The sequence below is a fragment of the Lepidothrix coronata genome, unplaced genomic scaffold, assembly GCF_001604755.1.
Source record: "Lepidothrix coronata isolate B3197 unplaced genomic scaffold, Lepidothrix_coronata-1.0 Scaffold53, whole genome shotgun sequence".
NCBI classification, from domain to species: Eukaryota; Metazoa; Chordata; class Aves; order Passeriformes; family Pipridae; genus Lepidothrix; species Lepidothrix coronata.
Window position 1 is genome coordinate 2,111,708 of NW_016690233.1, and position 23,448 is coordinate 2,135,155.

At 34.1% G+C, this 23,448-nt stretch overlaps 1 protein-coding gene across 1 annotated transcript in view; it reads right to left on the reverse strand.

Annotated features, from left to right (window-relative positions):
* Positions 1 to 23,448, reverse strand: part of DYNC2H1 (dynein cytoplasmic 2 heavy chain 1) — a 161,271-nt gene that overhangs the window by 78,761 nt on the left and 59,062 nt on the right. The window contains exons 60-72 of the mRNA XM_017815950.1: positions 22,892 to 22,978; positions 21,434 to 21,560; positions 19,561 to 19,702; positions 18,902 to 19,011; positions 16,419 to 16,517; positions 15,175 to 15,298; positions 12,110 to 12,273; positions 10,704 to 10,823; positions 8,590 to 8,724; positions 7,797 to 7,940; positions 6,071 to 6,160; positions 4,052 to 4,117; positions 1,885 to 1,935 (exon numbers count right to left, since the gene is read on the reverse strand). Of these exons, the coding sequence (XP_017671439.1) occupies positions 1,885 to 1,935; positions 4,052 to 4,117; positions 6,071 to 6,160; positions 7,797 to 7,940; positions 8,590 to 8,724; positions 10,704 to 10,823; positions 12,110 to 12,273; positions 15,175 to 15,298; positions 16,419 to 16,517; positions 18,902 to 19,011; positions 19,561 to 19,702; positions 21,434 to 21,560; positions 22,892 to 22,978 (1,459 nt within the window). The remainder of the gene's footprint in view (positions 1 to 1,884; positions 1,936 to 4,051; positions 4,118 to 6,070; positions 6,161 to 7,796; positions 7,941 to 8,589; positions 8,725 to 10,703; positions 10,824 to 12,109; positions 12,274 to 15,174; positions 15,299 to 16,418; positions 16,518 to 18,901; positions 19,012 to 19,560; positions 19,703 to 21,433; positions 21,561 to 22,891; positions 22,979 to 23,448) is intronic.

Consider the following 23,448-nt stretch of genomic DNA (forward strand, 5'->3'; position numbering starts at 1 on the left):
TACTGTTCACAGTAAGATTTGCTTAGCTACTTGAGCCTGAAAATACTTTATTATTTAGAGTATCCTTATGATGCACTCAATTCTAAGTAGTTTTTCATTAAAAACAATTGACAGAAATTAGTGCCTATCTCCATATGCGCTCTGAGCAACTGACTTCAAGAAACAACTCCATTGCACATATTTGCAGCCTCAAAGAAGATGGTTCTTCACGCAAGAGCAATTTTGGGGTAATTCACTAGGCAAAACATCACTTCTGAACATCTCTACACTGATAAAGTTTGGCCACAGCTCTGTTTTTCTGCTCTTTAGGTTTTTGGGTTGGAAAAAATTCTAAGGATGAACAACACGGCTTAAGCTCCAGTGTATTCATTACATGATTTTTTATTAAAAAATCTTACAGTACTCATTAACCAGTCTGACGGTCTCTGCATGGAAATGTATTTGGATTTCTCAACCACTGAGCAACTTCAAAAGTAATCTTAAATGTTCAGCAGAAAAAAATAGCAGGTTTCTTGTGAAAGGATACCTTGGCCCTGAGTCATGAAGTCTGAGAAAGAACAAAACCAGAAAACTCAGAAGCAACTGTAGAAATAAACTTGAGATGGGTCTGTAACATACATTCCAGTTAGAATTGGGGTGATGGATGCATATGCACAGTCTTTCCAAAGTCTATGGGTTGTGTGTTAGGTGGGTAAGACTGGTATTAAATTCCATTATACAATCAGATCTCACATAGTTTGAAAATTACCTACACAAGAAAATACTTGACAATCACCCAGTTCACTGACATTTAATTGAATTACAAAGACTCCATAGAGATGAAGGGGAACTTCTGCAATCACACTGAAATGCAAAACCTGTAGTAAAGTCCTCTAATGGCTAGAGAAAATGGACTTTAAGGATCATTTCAGGAACCAGTTGCCTGAGAAAACCTGAGTAATACATCGTGTTTTAAGTGACTTGCCATTTCTGCCACCACGCATGGGAACACACCTACTGTCATGAGTATCTAAAATCAAGGTACTCACACTGGTCATAGTCTTGTACCGTTTAACATACAAGATACCCTGATAAGTATTTAAACAAGGTTATAGGTTAAGAGTAATTGTGAACGATGAATTGTGAGCTGAATGAACTACCCTGACTGTGAATGAAGGAAAAGTGGAGAAAAGCAAAACAGGAGGCAAAGACTGGGCTCATGATTCCTGATTGTGGTCTTGTTTCCTAAAAACATTTTTCAAAACCTTTGCCAAAATATTTGGCTCAAAGAAGAGTTATAATGGGCAAGATTATGGAAACCTCAGCTTTTTTCTCTAGTCTTTTCTACTGGAATGTTATGTTAAAAGTATACAGAACTGAGAGACACTTAGTAAACTACAGCATGCTTGATCAGGCATGCAAAGAAAGTTTCTTAAGCTTGCTCAGTCACCTAGGAAAACATATAAATACATCTCCAGATGTAGAACTAGAGACTAAGGAAAACGCAAGTAAAAGTCAGCAAAGTGTGTGGACAATTCCATTAATTCACGCAAAAACAACTCATATATGACTCCTAGAGAAAGAGGGATTCAGAAATGTTGATTTTAGTCACAGAAGAGGGCTGAAAACCTCCTCAAACATACAGTTACAAATTGTAATCCTGGTAAAAGAAAAAGAAAATAAGAAAAGCAAAAAAGGCAAAAAGTTATGTAAATTAGAAAATTAGTTTCCATGTACAAAAAGGTTTTTAAAAATTCATATTTTTATACTACTATGTGAGAAGCTACTTATTTCTTTAATATATGAATACAAATAATTAAACAATATAGTAAAAATACAAGTTTAATTTTTTAGGATTAAAGTAAATATTCCTTATTTCAAAATATGCAAATAAATGTAGCTTACTGATTTTCTTATGGTATCTCCAATGATCACACCTGTAAAAGTCTCCCATTCCTAGGGGAATAAATAATAACTCAGATCAGTCACAAGATATCTTTAAGAATAAAGGTTGTTATGTAATGCACCAGGATGATAAACAAATTAAATCCTAGATTCTGAAAGAGTTCTAAGACATTTTAAAAATGCTAATTCCCTTTGCAGAATCCAGGCTAAGTGACTGCAGTGCTTTACAAGATAAAGAAGCAGAGGGGAAGTCCTATACCTTCTAAGCACCCACAGCTCCCACCCTATAGACTAACTATCAACTACCAAGAAGTAACAAATGTTGCTGGCAAGGACAGGGCCTGACAGGGCATCAGCAGCCCACATACAAGACATAGCTACAGAATCTATGATTCAACAGTGTTTCATGTTACAGTATCCAGCAGATGGCAGGTTTTAGAACAGGGGGCATACTTAATATAATAGAATGACATTACAAATACTTTGGTTGCACTAAAAAGAGAAACGTTAAGTTAAATTTATATATGATTAAATCTTTTAGAATTGGTATATGTATCCAGGACGGCAGCTTTTAATCATTTTAAGACAGATTAGGTAATTATTTAAAAACACCACAAAATACATAATGCTCTATTTGGAGGTGGCAAGAAATATACTAAAATTTTTTCATAAGTATCGAAATTTTTGTATAATCAGAATCTATAATTCTGTGATAAAGGTTTTTGACTAGTAGTAGTACTACTGATACAAACCACAGAATAGTTTTTTACACCCATCTAGTTGAGTCTTGAAACAGCTCTCTCTTTCAGTTACAAACTGAAGTTCCTCTCCCAATGACAAAGAAAATGCTTGTGCACAGAAAAATACATGAAGTATTTTTAAAACCAAAAATTATGTAATATTTTTATGAAGAAAAGCAAAAGTATAATCTGCAGAGGCACATAAACTACCACAGAAAAATCTATACGTATTGATTCAAAAAGAGAATGTTTCTACTAAAACCCAAGGCATTCTATAATATACTGTTTTAGTTGTACTATAAAATCCTCATCACTATGCAAAAAATTCAAAACTGCAGAAGGTTGAACTCTTTTGGGAGAGGGACTTAGAACACTAAATTCTCTAGCAGCATAATAATCAAATTCTAGTCTCATCACATTAAAAGCTTTAAAAGAAATAACTTTAAAAGAATAACCATTTCAGCTTCATTTTCCTAACTAAATATTTTGCACAAGCACTCTTCTCTTAACAATTTAATTAAAATAACTTCTACCTTTCAGAGAAGTAAGAAATTACTGATATTATTTGCCTGGTTTCATCCTTGAGTACTCAGTGTAGAAATGGGCATTATATATAAACTAGATTAAGCTCTCTAAGAGCTCTAACAGCTGATGGAAATGCATGCTAAATAATAGAAACCAACACATAAGGCTGTACTTACAAACACTTAAGAAGCCAAGCTTTAAATCAGTCAGAAAACTATTTGCAAGTTGCTGCCATCATGACTTTAGAAACTTAAGAAAGACAAAGCAAGATATTTTCAGAAGCCCAAAAGAAATAATGAAGATGAAATAGGGAACTTCTAATAATGAAGAGTAACCAGGATATGCTTCTACCAACTAGATTAATTTATTTTTATCATTGCTGAAAGAGTGGGATTTTACTTTGTCAATCCATATGTCTGCATTAGAACTACATTGCAATCATAACATCGAGAGGTTTCAACCAACCTTTCTTAAACCTTGTACCTTGAGCTCCTATGCTTCATATAATCAAATTCCATTACATCCTTCAAAGGTATTGTCTGATTTTTACCTTTTACCCTATAATGGACTCTCCTCTATTGAACTGTCATCTACTACATCGACTCCTTCTGGTCTCCAGCTTCTAGTACACAAAGCCATAGTTTTGTCTCTCCATTCCATGTAGATATTTTAGAAAATTAAATATGTCTTGACTCAGGTTAATCAGCCACACTTAAGCAAATGCATTAAGTCAATTATGCATATTGTTTCACTGCAGTCAGATTTTACAGAAGTAATTCAACTACACTATAGACAAATATAAGTAAGTCCTATACTTACTGACAAAAACTTTTTATCTACTTATTTACTGTTCATATTACATTTAAGCAAAATACTTGGGGATTTTCTTCTCTAGCACTTACATTTTCTTGAAAAAGTTCAGGGTGCATTCCTCGTACAAAATGTAGAGCAAACATCAGCTGATCAGCCTGAAATAAAAGCAATAAAAATGTATTTATATGCTCGGCAAAAGTCACCTGCTTTTTTTTATAAGCAACATTAGCAACATAAGTGATCTCTAATTCCATAGTAATGACTTAATGACATATACCTTAATGCAAAATTGCTACATACCTTTGCAACTGAGAGACTAACCCAAAGTGGTCAGTGGAGTGGGTGACAAATAGGTCCCTACTAGGCATTAGTGTCAAACTCTGTAAGGCACTGGAGGTCTCATTTTACCGATAAATAAAATACGTCCATGAACATTACATGACACTGAGAACAAACTACACCACTCAACTCTTTCATCTTCTCAGACAAGGTCTGCAAGCAAATTCAAATCCAAACTGCCTATTAGGATAGTCCCTGGATGATTCAGTATCCAAAATTTGAATGAAAATTGTTTGAAAGAATATTAACTGTAACAGAAACTATTTTGACAAAGTAACAGTACAAGTGGGTGAATTCCAGTGCTCAGGAAAATTTCTGGGCACAGCTTCACTTAGTAGCATACATGAAGCCTAGGTACACACATAGATATTAACCACAGACAGAAAAAAACATCCTTCCCAATTCTAACATGGTTAAAAACATATAAACTTGTATCAGCTATACCTTTTATGAAGACACGAGTAAAGCCTCAGTGTCACAGCAGTCTTTAAAAATTTTCATGGATAAAAGGTGGAAGTAGTAGTGAATTGTTGATGGTGTGAGGAGCTTATTTTTTCTCTCAGCTATTAGAACACAATATTAAGCTGGATGGACCATTAGTCTGAAGCTGCACAGTAACAGACTTTCAGTATTTTCTAAACTCCAATATGAATGCTCACAGTTAAAATCCTTCCTACGAGAAATCTCCCCTCTGTGCCCTACACTTGAAATCTCTGCTCTTTTCTTATGTGCAAAAATTGCTGCCTTCCAATATTCACAAGACATAATGACTTAGTGGAACGCTTCACATACTCATGACTTCAAATGCAGACATTAAATATGATGAGAACATTCCATGAGAATCCCCTTGGACTTTGATAAACAAAATTTCTAAGAAATATCTGCTACCTCTGTACCTTAAATAAAATGTTGCTAGATTGGGGGAGAGGGGAGGATTGGTGTAAAATTTTCAAGATCTCTCCATTCTCACTGATCAAACTCCAGACTTGTGTAATTTCTACTACTACTCAAACCATCTATGCAGACCTACTGTGCATTCTTCAGGCTGGTATTATGAGACAAATACCTCTTGTCATGATAGTTCCACATGAAAGTAAAACTTAAAACAGAAAATTAAAGGCATATCTATCCTAGGTTTTCAATAAGAAAGCAAGAAGAGAAAAGATACCTGACTGACATAAAGAAGAAACACATTAGGAACATCACATGGAGGAACAAGGGAACAGATGGAAACAAACAAGGTAGCAGGTAGAGATTTGGGACAGGTTGAGAAAAGAGAAAGGAGAATATCACAATATGGGTTTTTTTTAGAATCATAGAATCATCAAGGTTGCAAGAGACCTTTAAGATTATCAAGTCCAACTGTCAATCTACCACAATCACTTTTGTTTCCTTTAAAAAAAAAAAAAATACAAAAAACCCCCAAATAATCACACAAAACCTTATCATGACAGCTAGGTCAAACACTCATACTAAGGAATGCAAGAAGTAAGAGCAAACAGGAAAAAAAAGTGCTCAGGAGACGGCAAAGACCAGGACTGGCTATGAAGCCAAAATGAGGAGCTCTGTGGAAAAATGTCCATAAGCAATATTAATTTTGTCGTATCCTAATTGTTAGTCCTCCTCATTTTGCATGTTAAATATTGATAGTGTAATTTTTTGTATCTATTACACAGTACTGCCTATTTGAAGTAGATCAAGTGTTGGCTGCTGAAAGAATACTTTCAAACCCAGTGCACTGTCTTAAGTCAGAAAAAATACAATCTTACCTTAAACAAACAACGACAAACATATTCATACACGGCATGTTTCAATGAGCCAATAAGCAACTTGATTCTTTCCTCAGTGTTACTTGAATCCTAAAAAAGAAATTTTGGGTTCCAAAAATTCATGTGGAAGTAAAAAATTTTTTATGTACTTTGTAAATTTCAGATAAATGCCACAAATAATCTGGATGCTACATGACACCAGTTCTAAAAACATATTATTAAATTCAGCTGCACCTATCAATCAGTAGATGATTAAATGAGAAATTCATGCTGAAGTATTAAGAAATAAATATTTTGGGCCTGAATATTTTGATTATGAACATTATACAACTTTGTATAAGGTAAATATACAAAGAATGAGAGAAAAGTTTCTTCTCCTAACATTAATATTCTTGAAATCCCATAGTTTTCACTAGGTAAAAAATTGCTTAGGCATTGAATTACTACATTTAATACTAGTAAACAGGTATGTTGATGTTAAGTGTAGTTACTAAACTTCTGGCCAAATCTGGCCCAAATGAAATGAACGTTGTAGAAAATAGTAAGTGTACCCTGTCCTTCAAAGGTCAAGACTGAAAAACTAATTCTAACATGAAAAAAGTGAAAAAAATACAGGACAAAAGAAGAAACGGGCTGGGAGGCATGGAATGTGTAACAGATAGTATAAGTTCCTTTCTACCATGCTGGAATTTGAAAAGATGAGTTTAAGGAGGGCAACTGGACAATTGACTTGACTAATACCTTTCCCATGCCTAAAAGATTCAAAAATTAAGAACTGGATAGAGGAAAAAGAAAGAAGGTAATGAAGGCAAAACCAGAAGTTGAGCTTTAATATGGTAACATAATAGGCAGGAAAAAAAGAAATTATAAAGAAGTGTGAAGTAAGAAAAAAGAAGTTAAAACCTCATGTTGTCGAAAAGAAGAAATAAGAACTTTAAAGAGGGCAAGTTCACATAGTTAGAACTGTGTTCCTGATATGACTGAAGCTGAAGGGAAGTTGTAAACCATGGATGTCACCATAAAGGGGAATCCAAAGGAGACATGATGAAAGGTTGGTGAATGTCTTTTTAAAGTAAAAACAAAGAGAAATACGATGAATTTTGGAGACACTGTATAAAAATAAAATGCATCATTACTCAGTGTGGGTATTTAGATCTAAACAGTTTAGTGACAAGGAATAAATTATTTCTGTGCTCTAATAAGGATATACAGGCCATCACAACAAAGAAAAATAAAAATTACATTTTCAATAAGGCATGCTTACAAACTGTATAAAAGCAGACAAAATTTTGATCTTCCTTTGCGTAACTGAGCCCTGTAGATATATAGGTATTTTCTTATTCTACCCTTTGTTGATAAAATTAGCATTATTAGCAGATTAGATCATTAATTCATTTAAATAAAGCCTTCAGTAAAGTTATAATCAACCTTTGTTTTCCTAGTTCATCTTAGACAAAGAGCAAGTCTGAAATCACAAATAGGAGTTATTCTGCTTTCAGTTGGCACAGCAATACCCTGATTTATATGCAACGTAAAATAATTTAAAATTCCATGTGCATGGATTCTGAATATCTAAAGCACAACAGTTCAGCATAACTACTTATTATACATTTCATCAACATTTATTATAACTTTTTTTTTAAAATGTCCAGAGAAGCTAATAAATTCTAAGGATCAAAGCAGATTGATTCTTCTGCAGCATTAGGAGCTTCAGAAGAGAAAATACCTGCTTGGTTTGCAGAGCCCTTTGGAAAAGTCGCAGGAAAGCCGCCAAACTAAAGCGGTACATATTATTAATTTTGGACAAGTCAGAGATAATGAAGTACATCTTGCTGGCACTCTCGGCCAAAGGGAGATAGGAGTCCCTCTCCTGCAGAGAAAAACAACACACACATAAAAACTCGGTGCATTACTGCCACCTGCTGCTTATTGCATAAACTATTACTCATCCCATCAAAAAAAACATGTGGATGATTCCCACTGTTTTAGGAAACTGAATCCTTTCCAATTCTCCAAATTGAGGGACCAGAACTCAAGATTTCAATACTTTTTGATTTCCAAATTGGAAACTTTTTTAAAATTAAGAATATGATGGAAATAAATCCCTAGGGCACTGAGGTCTCTTCCCACAACAGAACATATCTCAAAATTCAATGGAAAATTTTAAACTAAACTTTTCCAAGAGAAAGGCATATATTAAGTAAAAACATCAATATGATCCAGAATGTTTGCAACAGAGGATGGTAAAATGAAGTCAAACCTCGTTACCTGCCAAACACCCTTTAACTCAAACTGGTGGACTTTAAATTGTGTAATTATTCAGCATGTGTAAAACTAAGCAATTTAATTAACAAAAATACTACCTGTGCTTGCTTATCCCAAATATCATTTACTCAGAAAAGTTAATTTAATATGTTATTTATCTTATATTCCTGTGGATATATGTGTCTTCTGTATATAGAAGATGACTATTTTTAGCAGGAAAAAAACAGTAATAAAAGATTAAAATATTCTTCTACCTTATCAAGGAAAGTCTGAAGTCTGTGAGATTCAGCCAGCGATTCTTGGATGACTGCACTACTTGCTTTAGTTTGATTCAGAGACTCTATCAGATCCTTATTTTCTAGTATATTGCCTTGTGATGTGGCAAGTGTCTGGAAAAAAAAAAAAAGTAATTTATGTCACGTTAAAAAAAAAACCAAAACCAAACAATCCTGTAAAGTAACTATTTTGGAAGCTGTCCATCTTTCTGACCTCTACATATTTCTGAACAGATGGTTATTCCAAAAACTCAGATGATGTTTTAAAGAAGCATGGAAAATAAAACTCAAGAAGGTACTCCAAAAATCCAGATTGCCAGGTTCTGAAACGTAAGTCATCAGCAAGCTTTTCAGAATGCTTTCTATGATCAGGGTCTTAGGCATTAAAATCTCCATGGTAAATTTCCATTTAACTTCCAATTTAACCTGAAGCTACTCGTAACAACTTCCTGTACCCAGTCATTCAAAAATTCATTTTCCTTCAAAAACATTCCACTATCCCCTATACAATCTAGTTCTCATTTTCAACTGAGACAAATATTTACATCACAAAAATTTCAGTTTTGTAATCAGAGATTACCTCAAAATCCTTGAGATTGCCTCACATTTTCCCTGAGTTCTCCCGTGCAATTAATTTCACTTCCAAGAAGTGGCAAAAGCTTGAATGATTCCCTAATAATACATGTTTTTTACTAACCCTCAGTAAATATACTTCAATACATTTTTTTTTAGTTAGACAGCAACAGAAAATTGGCTTCTTGTCAGTCAGGTCAGTTCTGAACAACCACCTGTAGGACAGCATTCAAGGAATCCAATTTTGCTACGAGGAATCACACTGTAAGCTACAAGATCACCACAGCACCTATGTCTTTACTCCAAGGCTTTCAGAAGAAAACCAGTACAGTACTTCAGATGGAATGGTAATGTTGCTTTAAGTTTAACTTGAATTTAGCTAGACCACCTTCAGCACTGATTTCTTTGTTGACAAAGTCCATGTAGCACCTGCCAGTTTCCACTGAGCCTTAGCTTTCTATCTTTGGGGTCATAGAGTATTCTGATTTCAGTGCTAACTAGAATTCCGAAGTTGAAACCAACTCGGTGTTAACACTTGGCCACTTTTTGTTGCAAATATCTTAGGTATCAGCTATCTTAAGTTTTGTGCTTGGTAACTCAGATCAGACAAATGTAAAAAATCTTGGAGTTCCAAGATAACAAAAAAAGTCTGTTCTAAAAGGTCAAATAGTGGTATCCCTGAAGTCTCAGTTTCTGGTAGAAAATAAGATGCTAAAAATGATTAAATTTGGACATGAAATTTTTTTAGAGAGCAAGTTCCCCTCTTCCTATAAGAGAAAGCTGCCCTATCACAGTTTTAAGAAAGGGCTGAGCTTAGTATTTGAGAATTAATAAGGAGTTTAATAGGGACAGCAAATGCTGAAATTCAAATCACATCAGATAATTATGTACAAAATTCTAAAACAGAGCTATCAATCATAGAATCATAGAACAGTTTGGGTTGGAAGGGACCTTCCAAACCCCCTGCTATGAGCAGCAACATCTTCCACTAGACCAGTCTGCTCAAAGCCCCATCCAATCTGGCCTTGAACACTTGAACAGGGATGAGGCACACAAGTTCTCTGGGCAACGAGTTCCAGTGCCTCACCACCCTCACAGCAAAGAATTTCTTCCTAATATCTAATCTAAAAGTACCCTCTTTTAGTTGGAAGCCATCCCCCCTTGTCCTATCACTACATGCCCTTGTAATAAGTCCCTCTCCAGCTCTCTTGTAGGCCAGACTAATAAATGGCCAGTCTAATCTATAAAAACTAACAGCTTAGTTAGTTAGAAATAATTGTGGAGTTTTAAAATTTTAAATGTCTCTCAACAATCCTTCCATTTTGTACTGGGATTTTTTTTTCCTTTCACTACACAGGATCATTTCTCAACTTGAAAGTATATTTGACATGATTCACAAAATGTGGCTTCAGTTAAAACCCATAATTTGAAAAAGAAACAGTATAGTTTCTTTCAAATACATAACAATATGAACACTATTTTTTGGTATAACAGATACAAAAGATGTAAATTTATTTTACCTCCAAAAGAGAATCCTCAAGTTTAGCTAGCTGTATCTTCTTATCTTCTTCCTGTTGCAACAGTTTCGTTTTCTGCTCTTCCAAATCAGGTTTTTCATGCTGAATAGTTAAAGCCAAAAGCTAAAAACAAAGAAGATTATTCAGCAGGATAAGAAACACTTTAATATTTCAAAATATGTATTCATTAGTTATATAGCACAATATATACTCATTCATCATATAGAATATATACTGCTATCTTTTTGAAAGTAGATTTCTGTGGGTTTACTCAGTTCCAGTAGACATCGAATAGCTTTAAATCTGTGTACATATCCAGCATATCCTGTAGTGGCCAGGATAATCCAGGAACTACTGTGAATCATGCCTTGAGTATAACAGCAGATGCAAGCCAGGTGAGATACTCCAGAGCATCTCAAGGAGGCTCTGGATGACTTTATTGAGGACACTAATTCACAATGTTTCATGCTTAGACCTAAACCTTTGCACCTCAATCTGAATTACATGCATGTTTAAATGATTGGTAGTCTTCACTTTCGCATGTATTGTTATCAGATACGTATTTCCTACATCAGGTGATGTAGGAAAGCACAAATTGGAAAGAATGGCAGCAAATTTCTTTCCAACATGCCTACGAATCAAACCTCTCTCCTCCTAACAGAGAGAAAACAAAGTTGGTTTTTCTGCATTTCCACTTCAAAAGGGGGTCAATTTTCATGGTTACATTGCATGATGTCAATTCCCTACCTCCAGTGGAAGGAGGAAATCGATACAGGTATCTGTGCTTCACATTTTGAATTGCATCTTATCAACATCTTACCTACATCCTATTCTAAGCCTCATTAGTGTGGAAAAACTTGTTTCATACCAAATATAGAGGGGGTTTATTTCCCTTAATTTCCCTTTTTTTTTCTCTTTCTTCCATTTGAATGTTACATTTTGCTTCCTAAATTTTATAGAGAAAACCTCAAAAGCTACTAGCATTTTGGAGGAAGTAAAATATACAGTGTTTCAATTTCACTACGTTTTTCCTGTACACAAAATTTTGATGGTACTAGCATTATTCTGTAAGTAGGACACTAGAGAGCTGCAACAGAAATGTTTCCATGGTACCATAAATGTATCTTGAACAGAAAGCAGAGGCTTACCAATTAATCTGTTGCAACTGAAGTACATGAGACAATTTTAATTTTCTCTGTTGAACTCAATACTTGGTTCCAAAGTGCATAAAAACAAGATTTTAAAATTTAAATTTAATTTTAGCTTTGATTTTACTATTTATATTTGTGAGCTAAAAAAATACCTCCATGACCATTAACACAAACTGCACCATAGGGCTTCTTCCAGACACTGGATGCATCTATGCATGTGCACTATACATATACACTATTTTTATTCTAAATGCCTACCTGTCCTCTTAGGCCACTTGCTGTTGTGGTAAAGTTTACTTCTGTAACAATAGAAGAAGCATCAGGCGGAATGAAGGGATTGGGGTTTCTTGTTGACAGAAAAAGACGGAAATCTTCATTATAATCTATTGTTTTTTCACCTATTTGTATAGCATAACGGGGTCCTGTAAATAATAAGCAGACGTTATATGCACTCTGATTGGAACATTGTAAAATCATCATCAAGAAACATCATTGTAAAATAATGGTATTCGTGTAATACTTTATGATGATGAGATGTAAATGAATTTTAGAAGATTTATTTATAAACTTTTTTGAAAGAAATACAAATTTAAAAAATTCAAGGAACATATCCCAACCTGCGTTGTTAGAGAAAAAAAGGAATAAGATAGCACTAGTATAGGACAGCTAAATAGTGAGAATATTTAATACACCTGAGTAGTTTAATGATCCTTACCCATCACACAAAGACTAAATGGTAAAAAATACAATTGAAGTAAAAGTAATATTAACAAATCTTTGAAATCTTCAAACCATGAATAGGAGACAAAAAACCATAGAAGATCCACTGGAGAATCCCCCTTACGTGTAAGAAACCTGTCATAATTTAAACATATTCACTTACATTTCCACAACTGTATACCACTCTAGCAAAACATACTAGCCATAATTATATATTTGATAATTAAAATGGTTCAACATTTTCTGAATATGATCCAAATCCATTAGATTTCATCTTTGGATCTGTTACATTTATTTGTAGAAGGTTGATGTTTCTGTATAATCATAATTCTATTAAAATGTTACTTTCTATGATAATTGTTATAGAGCAAGTCCATGAAACTAAACATGTTGCGATATCTAGATATTAGATTGAAAAAAAATATTACATCAAGAAATGTCCCATAAATTTGTCTTATTATAAACACAATTTAATCATAATATGAAAGAAACAATTTATTAAATAATTGATGTCATGGTTTCAATCTGTTTATACTCCTAATATTTCTCAATATGCCTGTCACAGAATAAAATTACATGTATGGCCCCTCACCATCCCCCTCCAACCCCAGATTTGCAGTCTAGCAAGGTTAGAAAATAATAGACTCAAACAATCATATGATTAGAATAAGACTTTGCCTCCTGATACTGAAAAGAAATAAGAACAGAATTATAAGATGAAAAGTTAACAAGTGAAAATTCCCATTCCAGAAAAATGTCCAAGATGGCATAGTTAGGTGCTTCTCTATTTTTAGCACTGATTGTAGATCAGAAATATAAATCTCTTGCTAAAACACTGGTAGAGATGAAAATCACATATCAATTTTGCTTCTATGCCAAGGATCACAATAAATTTCAGGACTGTGTTGTAAAAATGTCAAAGAGAAAATGGAAGCTGTACAAAGACGAATTTATTGCAGTACATATATTCACATTTTTCTTAATGTTTCATTCCAAGTAATGAAGAGATGTACAGTCATCACAAGCAAAATAATGCAGATAGGCTCCCACCTCCACATTTTGACAAAGAGAAGGAGTGTGTGCTTGCTTGTGAAGTGACAGAAAAGATTCAAACAGTGACCCATTCTCCTTTTCAAATAACAGCTCCCTAGACTGGACCTGCACAGACCTAGCATTAACATAGCCCATTAACAAGTAAATAGGATGTCTGAGTGTTATAAGCAATTTCCCTGAATAAATGAGTATATTTGAATTTAATCTACTTTCTCCACAGTTTTGCAGACATATTCATCTCTCAATTTGATTTCTTGAATAAAATCAATTAAGATGTCTGCAATACTGTATCTCTCCTTTCCAAAATTCAGCAGAAACTGGAGGGGCAAAAAAAATTTGTAACGATGTTCTACCTAACCCCCCACAGAACCCTGAAGTCACCACTTTACTGGTACTCTTTTACTGAGAATAAACAAGCAGGTACATCTGTAATGGAAGAATGATTTAAAGTAACTTTCTTTTCACTAAACAGATCTTTCTGATATTGGAGATAAATGTATATAAGAATCCTATTACATTTGTTTTAATTAATAATAAGTACATTAAATGTACTTACATTTAAAGCATTACTGTTACCTCATGCATTATTAGATCTCAATGGTTGATGAAACAACAACAAAAAAAGTCTTGAGCTTTTTTCAGTAGCCAAAGCTCATACTGTAAATTACATGCATAGGCTGTGGTACATGCTGAGGAATTACAACTTGAGGCAGAAATATAATTACAAAGGATAATGTAAAACTATTATAATTACAGTAAGTTAGACAGTATTTAAAACAGATATTGCTGTATTTGTTAATCCACTCAGTTCTTGTGATTTAATTTGAAAACATGTAATATAATTCAACAAAATTCATGCTGGGATACTTATATAATTGCTATTTATTTTTGCTAAACTTTTAACACAAATTTTCATATCAGTCGTTATTAAAGCAACTAAATCCAAAGAAGTTTTATATAGAGTTATATAGAGTACATTATCTGTCCAAAGCAGAGATACTGCATAACAAATGCTGGGGGGTTTCCCTTTCATTGCATCAGTTAAGGGACACCTTTCACCAAATTCCAACATTTTGCTGATATCTACAACCCTCCTCATTCCAAAGGCACATCAGGGACAGACCTGTGTGCCTTCTTTAGTTTCAGACAACTGAAAGAGAAACAGCAACACCAGTATTCTAAAACTCTGATTTCTAATTGCACAGCCAGCTGTGTAACTTCTGGTCTATTTAAGGCCCAAGTTTCCAAGTAAAACTATGCATTTGAAATTATCACTAGAAATTAACTTTAAATTCTGAAGGGTTGATAAAAACACTTTATTCTAAATCCAGTTAAAAACTCTCTAAATACATTTCAGTATTTTTCCACTTACTAAACAAGAACATATTTCCAACATATTTTTTGCACTGAAATGTTAGCAACAGATTAATACTAAAGAGGTAAAAAATTGCACAATACTCAAGTTTTCAGAAAAATCAAGTTTTACATCCCATATGGATGTAAACTACAAAAGCTTTGAGGAAGCATTTGTAAAGATCTTGGTCATTTACCTTGAGCAATGAGATCTTTTCTTAGCAATGGGTAAAGTACAGGCTCCACTCCATCCATTTCCTGTATAATAAGTGTTTTCCCAAATCTCACTGCCAGCTCCAGAGCAGTTACGAAGTTGGTGTCCTGGGCAAATAACATAAACACCTCAGAATGAGTAGGAAGGCATTATAACAAGTAGTCTAAATCTAGAAATCCGTAGTACAGCTGAAAAATTCTATTACAGGCATCAAATGATATTTCAGGTTTAGCCACAAGTGTTTAGTTCAAATAAATTTGATCTACTCAGATACTGACATAAAGAAAAGCTATTTAATATGCCTAGATCTTCAAGTGCTGCACCAGAAAAGAGCAGGTCTACCATCATTTCTGTTAGGTGTACCTAGAAGTCCTGGCCAGTTAACACACTTCAAATGTTAGTATGTAGCTATATCTGAAAACTGAATCAAGATCTACAGACAGGATTCACGTTGGTATTAAGAAGTCTAAATGCAGTCTTTTGCTGTAGGTGTTTAAACATGCTTGTGGTGTTTAAGATTACATTAGTCAATGCAGACAACAGAGTCTAAAAGGTAATCAGGCTAATCAGCTGGCAGGAGAAACAATCAATTACCCAAAGATACTACCATCAGAGACAATCTTCAAGGCCTGCACAGAGCAGCAGGGTTCTGTGCAAGACCTACATTCTGCTGAAGCAATAACTTGAGGCCAGGTGGGGTTCAATAAGGGACTTCTGAACAGCACTAGATGCCTGCCTATGTGTGTACAACCGAGCCACACGTTACCACCCACGAAAACAGTTACAGGTAGACAATTAATTTTAGGTACCTTAGTCTCAAACTGAAATCAAACTTACTCTTTCCAATGTAGATAATATAACACAAAAATCATAGGGAGTAAGTGTACACATACTCCTGAAATCTAGTGAACTGCCAAGAATACAAAAGACCTCTCTATTTACAAATCTGTTATTATCTTGCTCTCAGTAGAAAATATGATATTCTTGGAGAGGGCGGCACAAAGAGGCAAACTTTGTAGAAGTAATACCAGATGTTGACCCTCTAATTCTCAGTACTTTGATCTCCTCCTTGAGTAAATAAATTTTCATGAGAAGTTATAGGCTTCATAGAATACAACCTCACTTTTGGTGTTTGCTACCACACCCCTTTAAAAACTGCTCTCTAAAGTCTGGAATAGAGAAAGCTCAAGCAGAACAGAATTGTAAGACCAAGAGTAAATACTCCACCTGTTGGTTAATAACTTCCAAACGTGATTCCTTCAAATGTGTCTTCAACCATTCAGTAGCCCGGAAAGAAGGGTCTATCAAAAACGGGCAAACTTTACTCTAGGGTGAAAAAAATATACATGTATATTTACTAAAATCTGTTTTGTTTAAGAATAAAATTGGAGTCGTTTATTATTTTACCAAATGTACAGCATAAATATTTTAAAATCTTTTTTTCATTAACAAACTGCTTAGAGAAATAGAGCAGGAATTTTAAGTCTTTTATTTTATTTCTTAAACAAAAAAGCACGCAATCCAAAATTCTCAGGTGTTCGTCGTGCTGAAGTTAGGTCATTCTTCACCTTCCCTATAAACAGGAGTCTATTCAATGACTATAATCTACAGCTTTTGTCATTCACAACTGCTTTTAAACTTAGAAGAAGAGGTATTAGTTTTCCTTCTTCTTCCTCTAGTGGGCAAAGGTACAGTACTTCTTGTTCTGGACCTCAATGCATTTTAGAAAAAATCATGAATACAAGTATTTTGCAGGCATAAAGCTACAATCAACTCTCTCCAGTACATTCATATGTCTCTTGTGCTGAAGATCATACAACTGGTATAGGATTCCAGGTGTAGCCTTCCTAGTGCTGAGAGATCACCTGCCTTGATCTGCTGCCAATACTTTGCTTAAAGCTGTCCAGGATACGATTGACCATCTTCTTGGAAGGGGGCCATTACTGGCTCATGTACAACCCAGGCCCTTTTTTTGCAAATCTGCTTTGCAGCTGGGTGGTTCCCAGCACATGTTGGTACATGGGGTTGTTGTTCTCCAGGAGCAAGACTGTACAATTCCCCTTGTTGAACTTCACGAAGTTCCGGTCAGTCCATTTCTCCAGTCCATCAAGGACCTCTGGGCAGCACTTGACCTTCTGCTGTATCATAGACTCAATCACAGAATGGCTGGGTTGGAAAGCCCTTAAATATCATCTAGTTCCAAGCCCCTGCCACAGGCAGGGATGCCACCCACTAGAACAGGTTCCCAGGGCCCCATCCAATCTGGCCTTGAGCACTTCCAGGGATGGGGCTTCCACAGCTTCTCTGAGCAACCTGTTCCAGTGTCTCACTACTCTCTAAGTAAAGCAGATCTAACAGCTAATCTAAATCTCTCATCTTTTAGTTTATAACCTTTCCCCCTTGTCCTATCTGCCCATATAAAGACTTGTTCTCCCTCGTTTTTATAAGTCCCTTTTAAGTATTGAAAGGCTGCAATGAGGTCTCTCCAGAGCCTTCTCTTCCCCAGGCTGAACAACGCCAGCTCTGTCAGCCTATCTTTATAGCAGAGGAGCACCAGCCCTCTGATTATCTTGGTATATCAGCCATATCTCCCAGTTTTGTGCCAGCAAATTTGCTGAAGGTTTAAACAGATATTTTCAACAATTCTCTAGTTCAGTCTGATAGATAAATGCTTCCAAGCTGTGGGGCTTTTTTTAGAGTTCCAGTATTCCAAACTGAGTAATTGCACAGATCTCAAACTGAAAGACATAGAAACATGGACAATATTTAAGAAACAAAAGATGATGAGTACAAAAGCTTGTGAACTACACTGCAGACCACCTTGGTAAAATATCACGTCCAATTTCAGCTTTATAAGGATGCTGAAAAAAACTGTACACAAAGAAAATTATTTGAGCTAAGGGAGCACTTCATAAAGCTCTTTATACACTGAGATTTTTAAGAGCTCAATCTATTCAACTAAGGAAAATAATGAAAATAAGATCTTATTATAGCACATAAGTAGCTTTAAGGGTACAAGACAGTATTTACTGAAAACCTTTTTAATCAAACTGAGAAAGGATCTACTATCGATCTACCATCAAGATGATAAAGCAAGATAAATTTAAACTGAAAAAAGGTTGCAACTGATTTGAGAGAATCATCAATCATCTAAGCAAATCACCTGTAGTAAATGCAGATTCTCCTCATGCCATTAAATACTTACTTGCTAGGAGATCTAATAAATGACTACAGTATCATGTACATAATCATGCAGTATTATGTATTATATATCTATACATAATTATATGATAAAACTGAATCTTTTCCCACTTCTTTTCTCAAGTATTATTAGCAATATATATATAGGTTTCGAAAGGTATCTGTATATAGCATTTCCTTTTTCTGAGAAAAAAGTATTAGAAATTATATGTCAAAGTCAACATACATGGGACATAATCTTCCACTGATTCTATCACTTTAAGCTGGAATAGACTGATATGGAAAAAAACTGTAAAAGCAAAAAGGAAAACGTGTTTTCTTTAACTGTTTTTTTCTTTGTACTACAGAATACCCAGTGTACATAAGTATTTATTTCTCTGTGTGTGTGTGTTCTGTGATGCCAACAAATAACACAAATGAAGTAATTCAAAATTCCAGGCAGATGTCATGTTACTGAAATTTGTAAGAATTTAAATACTTCCAAGACAAGATAAAAAAAGCAAATTTACCTGCAAGATGACAAGAGCATTTTCTATTGAAAGATCATCTGAAGGCAAACCTTCACTTTTCCAAACTAATTCCTCACTTTCTGTACATAGGAACCGCCGTAAATCAAACTCTGATAAATGAAAGAGTGCAACTTTGTGTCAGCATTTATAGTCTGCATAATTATAAAGCATTTACCACTCTGTATACAGCAGAGACTCTGTCTAACAGAGTGCAGGTCTGTAGATTTCCCTTTAATCTATTATTTTATTGCTTGAACTTATTACTAATAACTAGCTGATGTCATAATAATATTTAATTATATTATTAATGCAGAAATAAAAATGCTTGCTGAAAAAGCAGATGTATTCAAAACGCATTGGCAAATTTACAATAGTTCATGCGAATACAATGATTTTTGTAAATTCTTCTTTTTAAGCAAATTCTACAAAAATAAAATTATTTATAAGTTTTTATAATCTTAATAATTTAATAGAATAAGCCTAAGAAATAGCCTGTCTGTATAAACAAGTATTTGTTGAGTAAGAAAACATCATCACTTTTCATTTGGAAACATGAAAACAATTGAAACTGTTCATTAGAACTCACTGGCACTTCTCACTTCCTCAATCAAGCTTAATTACTTACAAGCAGACACTGACAGACACACACAAGAAATTACTTTCAAGGCCTGCTGATTTGGTCCATTCATCCAGGCTGGTTTTCCTCTGATCCTCAGGAGCAGCAGAAAGGTATGTAATAAATGCAGCTGCTAACTGAGCTCTTTTAGGCAATGTAGCCAGTTCATCTGTTATCTCTGACACCTTAAAAAAAAAAGTGAAGACTGTATAGGTGTTTTGCAAACAAAATCTATGTTAATATGTCTCATCAGTTATTAAAAAGTCATAATTAAATCTGCCTGCCATTGGGAATACAGTTGAGACAATCTCTCTGCTTGCATTTCAGGTATCTAGACCTAGCTAACCCACAGCAACACAGACAAGAAATTATGGGAAAAATTCTTTTTAACCTCGGGTTAGGGCATGGACAGATATTTCAGAGAATGTAGCTGCTAAAAATCTATGAATTTCAGTTCAATTTATAAGCAAATGAATAAAAAGTATCATAGTAAGAAAAATAAGAAATAGGTGATCTCAGTCACAGTCAGGTAGTAAGTATGTATACAATATGTATACAGATACTAAATACTATATGTAACTATTACATTTACTGTTATTCACTGCACACTTACGTGATAAAATACATTTATCATATATCTTCAAATAATTTAGCTGCACTACATCACCTCTGTTTTGAAATGTTCCAGTATTTTGGAGAAAAATACAGCGTATCGAAATACTATATGACTGCCACAATTGGTTTCAAAGTATTGTCTTTCTTTTTTTTTTTGTTATAATCAAACTGACATCAAAAAAAAGCTGATACACAAACAAAAAAAGCAACTTTTCATTGCTTTCTCTTTACTTTAAATGGAGACAAATACTGCCTTTTCACTGACTGCAATATGGGATACTTCTTAACTAATCTATCTGTCAGTTTAGTCCACAGCATATCATTAACAGATAGTCTAAACTTTCTAATGATGAGGGTAATGTATCAGGGTGAAAAACTGGAGGAATTACTTTTAGAAGCATTTAGACTCTGGGGTTCAAATACATCCAATCCTTACTATAGCAGAGGAAATAGCTGCAAAGCTACTTTCAAAGGAAAATCCTCTATTTTTTTCCATTATAGTGGTCAACCCACAAAAAGGATTCATCTAACCTTAACTTTGGTTCTTCAAAACGCAGGCATTTAGTCTACTTGTTTAGGGTTTTTTTAGTATCAGTGGAGAGACAGGACCATGTATTTCTGCATGGAGATTTTTTCCACTTTAAAATACACAAGAAAACTAGAGATTGCTTTCTGGAGGTGACAGCTATTTTCAGCTTGTATATATCTCGAGATTTTCCTTTTTGTTTCAGACCAAAGAGGAGCCTGTGTGTCCAAAGACTTGCCAGTTTCTCGCAAATATTTCATTTGAGCAAATAAAATATGCTTACTTTCCTTACTGAGAAAAGCCTAAAACATTTAAGTGAAGACTTCAAAAGTAACAAAATATTTTGGGTAGATCTACATTTGCATTTCCGGCATCGATGCCATAAAAGAATATATGTTTTAAGACTGTGATTGTTTAATGTTTTCCCAAAAACTGTCCCTTTTGATTGTATCTCAGTTTGGAGGGTCCCACTGCTGACATGTTCAGCCATCATAACAATTACATTATTGTGATTGAAAACCATCACAGAATGTTGTATGTTCTGTATTAAATACTGAGGGATTTTTTACACATTCTGTAGCAAGGTGATATAACTTGTATGGTGAAGTAAAAATAAGTTTCAGAAGGAAGAAAAGCTTTAATTTCTAATGAGAAATCAAATAAATGTACACTGGGAGACATGCAGAATGGCAATAACTCACATTCTACAAACAGTGCAAAAATTGTATTTTCAAATTATCAGCTATAAGATGTATTTATGAAAATTTTCACTAACCTGAGTGCTCCATCTTTTGTGTTCCCTATCGAGTTGATTTATTAGTTCCTCTGCAGCTTTTAATGTTTTCTGAGCTTTACTTAGTTCTGCTTCAAGTTTTGCTGCTTCTGTTGTTCTACTCTGGAACCTGTAAAACAAATACTCTTTGTAATTACTATCATGAACTACTAAACTTATGAACAGTTACTTTCAAGGCAGTTTAATTGACTGATTTTGTAATGAATTCCTCCATTATTGTTAATGAAGAACACAACTACAGTTCTTTTTTGTACCTTCTGCTTTTAATTGGCAGATGAACTTGTTAGACTTTTAACTAAAAAAATTTAGATAGATACACAGGTGAGACTTAAAAATACATTTGAAATACAGATTGTAATGTCTGAAAATCATTCCTTCTTTCACTTAAACAGCTTGACTTGATTTTAGTGATCGTGTAAAGTTTTGTTTGACACCTAGTCAGGAAAATAGCAGGCTCAATGCCATACTGTACATTTGTAACTATTTGGTAAATTTGATATTTAAAATTTTTAAAAAAGAATATTGTTAATTCACATGAATGACTCCAGTTCAACGCACAGTAGTCTATTTTGTAAACTAATATGTAGTAAGAACATGACCTAAAAAACAGGCACGGTTTAAGTATTATTTTGTAATGCTCAATATGTATTTAGTTTGATTAATATTTAAAATAATTAATGCATTTAATAATCCACCAGTTTAAAGTAATATATTTAACTGTAATCTGTAGTATATAACTAATTTAAGAAATCACTGTATTGCTGAATGACAAGAATTCTCCCATTTTTTTTTGCAGACTACAAAACATAACTTTTAGTAATATGTACATATGTTAGATTATAAAGTATCTCCTACACTAAGTATATACTAAACCCATCAAACTAAAAACTTAGATTAAACTGAATTTGAAGAAAGTATAAAAGTTCACCAGACCTATTTTTATACCACTGTGAGTCATGTACTTGAAGAGATGCTAAGAAAAAAGGAGAGAGCTAACTAGCTGTCAAAAAAGTAGGCCAGCCTAAAAGAAATAGAACTGCCTTTATTCAAGCTGTGATCAGTAGAAGTTTTGTATAGGCATATTCCCAAAATTCTAAGGAGTCATTGAAGTCTTATGTGATTTAGAAGGTTAGAAACAATACTGCTTACCATTGACATCAATGGCTACAATAAAGGTTACCAACAACGTCAGTAGTGAGAAGCAGGTACTTTTAAGGAGCATTTATTTCATCTGATCAAGAAGATGAGCTGTATTCTAACAGTATTTATCTCCACTGAGTGTATAGGTAGACGCTTAGACTATCTATCTAAGTGTCACTAATTGGGACCTAAATATCTTGCAGAACAGGAAGCTACATTTGGTTAGATAAATGTCATTATTCATAATGTAAAATCGTCTATGTTTGTATTTATATCTTGAAATAAACAAACCCAACTTACTTATCTTTCAGTTCCAACACTTTTTGACCAACAGAGTTCAGAAGATCCTCTAACTTCTTTTCTCTGTCTTCAGTTTTCTTGAGATTACTACAAAAAGGTAACATTTATTTTAAGACTATGGGTAAAAAAGAGCAAATAAAACAGGAAAGTAGTTTACATAGAGGTAGTTCAGAGACAGCTCTTCCTTTTGTTTTACATAAAAAAAAATATATTTTCATACAAAAAAGCTTTGAGTACTTCTCATCACATAGCTTTAAAAATGGAAACCAAACACCCTATCCTTAAAAGATCAGAACAAGTTCTTCCAATACAGAATTTTAAAACCTGGCAAAACAATCAGTACAGATTCCTAAGGTTATGGATGGCCATAAGACCATGTCTTATCTTTTTGATCCCAAGGAGAACCTGATTATGCTTGGTACATGACTGAAAATAGAGGAACCATACATCTCATAAAATAGCATGGGTTTTACTGAGAGACTACATTTTAAGTATATCTGTGATGCTCATTTCTCCCTGACCCTATTCAGCTGGACAGGTAACTCATGATTGTACAA